Consider the following 8582-nt stretch of genomic DNA (forward strand, 5'->3'; position numbering starts at 1 on the left):
CAGTTGTCTTACGTTAAATTAATTTAGCTGTAAGCCGGCATCATCTGACTTTCTTATGTTTCTGGAAGAGAACTCATGGCAAACTGAGATTTTCTTGTTCTTTGTCACCCTCTTATAAGTCTGCATGAGCTGTTTCACGTCCATACAGGAGGCCAGTATTACATATTAAAAAGTACAAGAAATTTCCCATCGTTATCGAAAACTACGGTCATGCATCATTCTTTATTTTCTAAATCAAGAAAGTAAAATATTAATAAACCCAGAAGACATCTCGAATGTTTAGACCGTTATGACTTCACCAAATCATGGCAAAAACCTTTAGAAGTCACGACCGCAAATTGGCGACACAGCTGGATATCGAGGTTTCTCACACCAGCTGCAGATAAAGAAAGATGCCTTCATGCAGAAGAAATTGTCGCAACTAATTCATCTTTGTTCCATTCTCAGGAGACTTTTGAGGAAGTCAATTTCTTAAGTCCATCACAACTTTTCATCGTGATGATTCCAGCCAACTCTTCCTTATTGTATAGTCCCTTGAAATTATTTACTTGAGGATTTCTGCAATTAATAAGAATTGTTTTGTGGATGCATCTGCTATTCTTTCTTCCTACGTCCAGAACACCAACTGGTCAATAGGACAGCCTTAAGGATTCGGAAACGTCCCAGGAAACTACAATTGATGTCCAATGAAATGCGTGAGCTCGATATAAAGTTCAAGAGGCAAGCAAGACAGGTTAGCTTGTTTTCAAAATTTCTGGCGAACCTGCAATCAAAGTTAGCCAATTTCTAGCTACTCATCAGACCAATCTGCAAGGCACCTTGAGAGAACTGCATTGACCTTGAGCCCAAGAACTCCTCTGTTTGATCAGACTTGGTAAGCCTGCAAATTCTTCGACATTATTTGGATTTTGCTAATAAATTTTAATTGCCTTTTGACCTTTCCTCCGATGAAATGACAGGCGATGGATATGGAGGATGTGCTTTTGCATGGAACGCTTCACTTGAAGATTTTCGAAGTTGATGGAATTTCTAGAGGAAAACCTGCTGCTTTCTTCCATAAGGTATTCAATCTCTTACCGAAAAACGTTAATGCCCTTTTGAAGCAGATGTATCGAGTTGACTCTCTTCTTTAATAATTATCTTTACCGTAACTCGTTTCTGTCTTTTGACATGAATAAAAGCAGAGAGGAAAGTAGAAATAATTTCTAGTATTAGAGTCAATGTAAGCAAGGTAGATCATCATTTCAAGTCGAAAATTTTCTGAAGAGGATAATTACTATGCTCGAAAAGTGATCTCAATCTCCTTAGAAATTTCCATTGAAATGCTTGATGATACAAGCTCGTCTAGCTTCTCTGGGTTTCAGAACATTCTCTGCTATGTCTTCTGTGAGTCGATGTTAGACCCTGTGTCTGAACTTCTAATACGTCTGGACAACTTCACGCAGCTAACAGAGGAAATTGGGAAATGTATTGGGTGCGGAAGACCCACGTTCGAACTCTATACTACCGTCGATATAGGCAAAACTCGAGTTTCGCGAACAAGACTAACGGAGAGTGGTCATGGCAACCTAAGATGGAATGAGTCCTTCCACATATACTGCGCCCACGCGGCTTCTCAAATTACCTTCTCCATCAAGGAATCTGACCCTATCGGTGCACCGGTGATCGGAACGGCTTCGCTTCTCGTTAGCGAGATCGTGAAGGGACAAGAAGTTGACAGGTGGCTCAAGATATCCAGGGGAGAGCACACATCCCTCCACCGTGGTTCGAAGATTCATGTCAAGTTGAAATTCGAAAGTGCCACTGGAGACCCGCACTGGTCTAAAGGGATTCGGCGTCCTGACTTTCCGGGAGTGCCTCACACGTTCTTCGAACAAAGAAAAGGTTGTAAAGTCACTCTTTATCAAGATGCTCATGTCGAAGATGGCTTTACCCCGAAGATCCACCTTGCCGGCGGCAAGCACTACGAGCCTCATCACTGTTGGGAGGATATTTTCGATGCGATATCAAATGCCAAGCAATTTGTTTATATAGCTGGATGGTCGGTGTACACGAAGATCACCTTGATCAGGGACCTAAAGAGGCAAAAGCCGGGGGGAGACATGATTCTCGGAGATCTCCTGAAGATGAAAGCCGACGAGGGCGTCACGGTCCTAATGCTCGTTTGGGACGACAAGACCTCGGTTAAAGATCTCAAGAAAGATGGAGTGATGGCTACTCATGATGAAGACACTAGGAGTTTCTTCCATGGGACTAGAGTCCATTGTGTCCTATGCCCTCGGAATCCCGACAACGGCCGAAGCCTTTTTCAAGGCATGGAGATCGCAACCATATTCACGCATCACCAGAAGATTGTGGTCGTTGATAGCGAGGCTTCGGGTGGAGAATCCGGGAAGAGAAGGATCGTTAGCTTCATCGGTGGAATCGATCTCTGTGACGGGAGATACGATACTCCTTCCCATCCCCTGTTCAGGACACTGGACTCGGTTCATCACAACGATTTCCACCAGCCGAATTTCGATGGCGCGTCGATCAAGAAAGGCGGACCGAGGGAGCCTTGGCACGACGTGCATTGCCGTCTCGAAGGCCCAGTCGCCAGAGACGTGTTGCTCAACTTCGAGCAAAGATGGAGAAAGCAAGGGCACAGCGACAACTTGCTCGTCAAACTAAATTCTGACGTATTTACGTCACTATCTGAAGAACTTTTGCTCCAAGATAGTGAAACGTGGAACGTTCAATTGTTTCGTTCCATTGACGGCGGGGCTGCTCTCGGATTACCGGACAGCCCAGGCGATGCGGCGAACCGTGGCGTCATTAGGGGCAAAGAATACCCCATTGAGAGAAGCATCCAAGATGCTTATATCAACGCGATTCGACGGGCGAAGAATTTCATTTACATCGAGAACCAGTACTTCCTGGGAAGCTCATTCTCGTGGGAGTGTAGCGATGCCAAAGTCGAGGAGGCCGGCGCTCTTCCTCTTCATCTGATCCCCAAAGAATTGTCGCTCAAGATTGTTAGCAAGATTGAAGCAGGGGAGAGATTCGCGGTGTATATCGTCATCCCGATGTGGCCGGAGGGCATTCCAGAGAGTCAGTCGGTCCAAGCTATACTGCATTGGCAGAACCAGACGATGGAGATGATGTACAAGGATGTGGCGCGCGCCATCCGTGACAAGGGGCTCGACGCAGACCCCACGGACTACTTGACTTTCTTCTGCTTGGGAAACAGGGAGACCGAAAAATACGGAGAATACGTACCTGCTGAGCAGCTCGAACACGGTACAGATTACCGAAGGGCTCAGCATTCGAGGCGATTCATGATTTACGTGCACGCCAAGACAATGATCGGTACGGAATCTTTGTGTCATTAGTTCACTTGCTTGAATTGGCTACGTTAGAGTTTGCTATTGAACAGATGGACTAATTCCTGTGCTATTCAGTGGACGACGAATACATCATCGTGGGATCGGCCAACATCAACGAGAGGTCAATGGACGGTGCCAGGGACACAGAGATCGCGATGGGGGCGTACCAGCCCCATCATCTAGCCAACGAGGGACACCGAGCCAGAGGCCAGGTCTACGGCTTTCGGATGTCCTTGTGGCACGAGCACCTGCGCGAGCATCACCGCTCCTTCGATCACCCCGAGAGCTTGGAGTGCGTCCAGACGGTGAACCAGATCGCCGATCGCAACTGGACGCTGTACTGCTCGGAGAAACTCGATCGAGACTTGCCGGGTCAATTGCTCAAGTACCCGATTGCAATTGCCGGGGATGGGAAGGTTGCAGAGCAACCTGGTATGGAGTTTTTTCCAGATACAAAGGGTAAAGTTCTTGGGTCCAAATCACATGTCCTACCATCGCTCCTCACTACTTAGAAATAAGTAAAATTCAGTACATAATAATTGTTCACTCGTCACAGATTTGTTCAATTTGTACCTGTTCTTAAAAGAAATTGCTTCATTTGTATATATATATATTATATTTTGATGTTAGCGGAACATGTATTTTAAGAGAGAGGGAAAGATGGGCCCAGTTGCCAGAAGCCTTATGGCAAACGGTGGAGTCTAGGTAACACATGTCGTCAGATGAATGAGTTAGAATTTTCATAAATTAGCATCCAAACGGTACGTAGTATTCTCTCGTTAATTAAAGCTATCGTGTCAATGATACAAAGATGGTCACAGATAAGAACAGTTCTCTCAATGACCTCAGCGCCGATCCGTCCTTGAGCTCTCCTTGAAAACATTATCCAAGTTGTGGAACTACGCTGCGATTCGTAGATGGCTACTGATTGCTTGAAGAGTGGAATTTATGGTAAGAAAGGATAAGAGCTATGTCGCGGTTTATGGTCACAGAGGATAAGAACTATGTCAACTTCAAAAGGAGAAAAAAACAAAGTTAGAATTTCGTGAAAGCATGTGGGTTTGGTTAATTGTGACATTGATAATGAGACCAATACGAGACAGTAAATCTTAATCAAGTTGTATAATTAGTTTACTTGGATGGGTTGGTCGTTACAGATTGTATTAGCCTTTATAGATGGTGGAGTTGAAGGGATGTAGTCTCTCTCTCTCTTCTTCCTCTCTTTTCTTCTGAGTATATAATTTTCATTAATTATATTTATTTCGAATTTTTACATGGTACATAATCTGGGTAAGTCATTAATTTATAGCCGACCTCCATCGAAATTAACATGGAAATTAGGATATAAAATTTTGAGGATCTGAATAAGTGATAGTGAACGCGGGTCATATAAAAAATGAATTATACATGCTACGTACCCTCAGCCCAATCTATCTCTAAGTCAAGCCGAACAACGAAAAGTGGATGGATCGTTCTTCATATTCTCATTTCCACAAGAGTAATCAAATCCCACTCATGGCATTCTTTGCTAATCTTTATTACACTAAATATTCTCTTGATCACTTTATTGGGAAGAACAAAGCCGTCGTGCATGATTTCATCTAATAAGTTAGGTGGGGAAGATGAGGTGGGAGACGTGGGAGCCCCTTCTTCCTCTCCGGTTTTGAAATTTTCGGCCAATGAATTGGAGAAAGAGAAGGATCCAAAGATAAGGATTAGTGATTTCAATTATTAGTTTAAATTTGATTCCGTGTGCTTTTCCTGGTGGCGAATGACGAGGGTCTACACGGGCTGTCTTTGTCCAATGTTGGACCATCCCTTACATAAGCTCCCACGGCAAGCAAAGTAAAATTATTTAATGAATAACGCCTCCTTATGTAATTTAAATGAAAGAATTCTAGAAGTAGAGTTCACATATGATATGTATATAATATGTATATGATAGAAAAGGTGTAGTTTTTTTTTTTTAAGATACATGATAAAAAATCTGTGATATATTAAGATAAATAATGCAAGTTGTAATGACACCTTTGCAACACGAAGCAAAAGTACTACTTTCATTTATGTTAGTACATTAAGCTATGGAATGTGTGGTGTATGGGAGTGATTTTGCGATGCTAGTTCTTTCAAAATGCAATTAAACTACTCTGGTATAACATTTGGCATCACTTCATGAGAGTGAAAAATGGGGGCATCAACGTTAACAAGTCAAGGGTTGATTTTCGTTGAGTGGTATGGTTAGGGATTCTTAGAAACTTTGGTTTGCTGCAAAAACTGCAACATTTTTCCTTCTTTAAATTACTTAGTCACTTAATTAATAACTTTTAGTACTGAAACGGTCTCGAAATGGATCTGAGCAAATCCTTAAATTGCTCCACCCTGAATCGAGCATCCCAGGGTGCCTAGTTAGCCCCCATTTATAGGAGGTTTAATTAGGATTACGAGATAAAGTCTCAATTGGGTATCCCCGCCAACTCCCGACAAGGGAGGGGACCCACCATCGGATCCCCGTGAAGCCCTTCTCCTAGCATACTAGGCTGGGTTAAGGGAAATGAAGATGGCCTGGGCGAATTTTTAGTACTTAAACGGTCTTGAAAAAAGCATTCTGCTTTCGTGAGAGAAAAATAATAATAGTTTTCAGTCATTTATATATTAACTTTAAGCATCAGAACTCTCTGGAAAGGGTCACCTCGCTTTCATGAAAAAACAAAAAAATAATAATTTGTACTTCGCTATCAATAATCATTTGCTTTTTATTGCTTACCACGCCAAGTTATCTACTTGTCAAGCACCTATTGCAGCCCTCAGCCGAAGACAATAAATTACTTTGACTTCGTGTATGAAGTTCACTGCTAATCAAACCCTGGCATTGGCCAACAAAGAAATATCAATTTAGATAATAGATGGCACTATTGATATGGGGATGTGCAGCACTTATGGAGTTTATAATTGGGCAACTTCTGCTTCGTCCTAACAAGAAAGTGACATCATCTATGCCCACTATTTTCTTTGCACTGCCGTGTAGAACATCAACATAAGACTCAGCAATTAGTGATTGGATCCCATAAAGATTTTTCCTTGCATCGTGAGATTAAACTAATCATATGTTACATCGCGACAAGATGCTTATTAAATGCCGCTTAGAAAACACAAACCACTTTTCTCCTTCACTTTTTGGACGGCTGACTCATTTATCTATGATAGCAACGTTGGAGGAAAGTTGCGATCGATCGAAAGGTTGAATCAGTGAGCTATAAAGTAACCAAAGATTGTTGCTTTCTAATTACTTGTTAAGCATTCTTCTACACCAACAAATCTCAATACGAATCTCAGGTGGTACGAGGACTCATTTTGGCCATGATCTCCTTCTCTTGAACCAAACCGTGATGGCGATTCTCACTCCGCAATAATTATTATCCATGAGATCTCTTATGAAGCCCATATATTGGTGTGACTGAGAGGGATCTATCAACCAACAGTTCCTTCAATTATTGATATGCATCGGGAGGACCCATCGACCGACTATTATACAGAATTATCAACATTTTACTTGAGCTACTAACCAACTTTTTTTCTCAATAAAGTAACCCTATAGAAAATTTGGTAAATTAAAAAAAAAATCAAATAAATGTGGGCATCTCAAATAAAAATTGGTAATTCATACTTACTCAATAATTTACTCTAAAAAAGTTGACAAATCATTTAAGGAAAGAAAAAAGAACCTCATGCTTATGTAGAAGGTACTTTCGTACTTAATGAATATATTCTCTCCCTCGATTCAGTACTATATAAGCCTTCACTCTCCGCCTTCATCGTCTCATCAACTCACCCTTCGCTCTTACTCATTTCCCTCTTCTCTACCTCATCGACCAAACCAAAGAACAAACATGAATCTCATCCCGAGCTCAGAGCGGGCATCGCTGGCCACAGCCATGGCGGTCTGGGGCACGTTTATCCTCTTTGCCATAGGCTTCCAAAAGTCGTACTCGACCACCCGCGTCATAATCGACCACATCACGGAATTCTCAGACCTGGACATACCGTCTTGCACGATCTCCGGTACGCCTAACTATTCAACTGCATAGACACACTCATCTGTACGGCAAGAACATCATAACTGATGAGCGTGACCTTGTGCAGGTGCCGCCAAGAAGAAGAAGATCAAGAGAGAGAAAGCAAGGAAGACGGCTCGCTTCGAAGAACATGTTGCAGACCCTGATTGTTACGATGAGGAGTTCAAGTTCATCGCCATGGAAATGATTATAACGATGATGAAGATAGCGATCATCGTCCTTCGCCATCCACAAAGGATAAAAGCTCGTCCAAGTTCGGAGGAATGCCAGCGAACAGAGCAGCACTTTACGAAGCAATTCTCAGCGATCGCGTCCGTCACAGATTGGCCAGTTGTTATCGATAAATTGCTTCTTTATCTTCACGTGAATTAAAAAAAAAAAAAAGATAAAAAAAATGTCATGTTTGTATGATATCCGCCATCATCAACCATAAGTATATTCCGATAAATATTCTCTATTTTCTTTGCTTTTTTGTCCCCTTTTGTTCGATAGCTCTTTTGTTTTTGTTTTTCCGTTTTTTGGTTCTACCTTGTCACTAAGCAAGGAAGTGTTAAGAGCCTGTAGAGATTGGTATTAGGGCTCAATTGTGTATATTTGATGAATATGTGTGGAAGCAGGAGGTTTTTTCTTAAGTAAAAATATTTTTTTCTTAAGAATCCTGTGTACCATCCACATGTCACTGAAACTTGACGTGTACGTCATGCCACATGGAAGGATAATCAATTGGGTAGCTAGAGACAAAGCAGAACTGCTGGATAATTTATTTTTCACTGCATTTAAACTTGATTTTAGTTTATTGAAAAGCATATCATACATATTTAGTTTATCAAAGTAATGAGGGAACTACCAAACTAGTGTTTAAAGTGCGGGAGAATGCACTATCAAAGCAAATCAAGATGGATTGTGGAGGTGTTTTTCAGATGATTCCCATGGAAAATGCAGTTATTTCGAGTAAAATTTGTATATTGGTGGGTCAACATATAAATCTCATGAGCGGTAAATAGATTCCGCTGAATTTAGGTTTTCTTGGTTGTTATTAGTAAGAGGGACCAAAGTCTATAATAACAAAAAACATTGTGAAATGAACGCATATTCTCCTATTTTTGACTCTACAATAAAGCGGGCTACACATCGATTACGGGAA

At 41.7% G+C, this 8582-nt stretch overlaps 2 protein-coding genes across 2 annotated transcripts; both read left to right on the plus strand.

Annotated features, from left to right (window-relative positions):
* The first annotated feature begins 302 nt into the window (after positions 1–302).
* LOC104438541 (phospholipase D alpha 1) lies at positions 303–4057 on the plus strand. Its single transcript, XM_039308326.1, has 4 exons — positions 303–874; positions 960–1061; positions 1446–3348; positions 3441–4057. The coding sequence occupies exons 2-4, from the start codon at positions 963–965 to the stop codon at positions 3875–3877; spliced, it is 2439 nt and encodes an 812-aa protein (XP_039164260.1). The 5' UTR covers positions 303–874; positions 960–962; the 3' UTR covers positions 3878–4057.
* A 3116-nt stretch (positions 4058–7173) lies between these two features.
* On the plus strand, positions 7174–8085 carry LOC104438542 (hypothetical protein). Its single transcript, XM_010051712.3, has 2 exons — positions 7174–7424; positions 7506–8085. Exons 1-2 carry the CDS (start codon positions 7253–7255, stop codon positions 7808–7810), a joined length of 477 nt encoding a protein of 158 aa, XP_010050014.2. The 5' UTR covers positions 7174–7252; the 3' UTR covers positions 7811–8085.
* The last annotated feature ends 497 nt before the right edge of the window (positions 8086–8582 follow it).

Source organism: Eucalyptus grandis, chromosome 3 (genome assembly GCF_016545825.1).
Source record: "Eucalyptus grandis isolate ANBG69807.140 chromosome 3, ASM1654582v1, whole genome shotgun sequence".
NCBI classification, from domain to species: domain Eukaryota; kingdom Viridiplantae; phylum Streptophyta; class Magnoliopsida; order Myrtales; family Myrtaceae; genus Eucalyptus; species Eucalyptus grandis.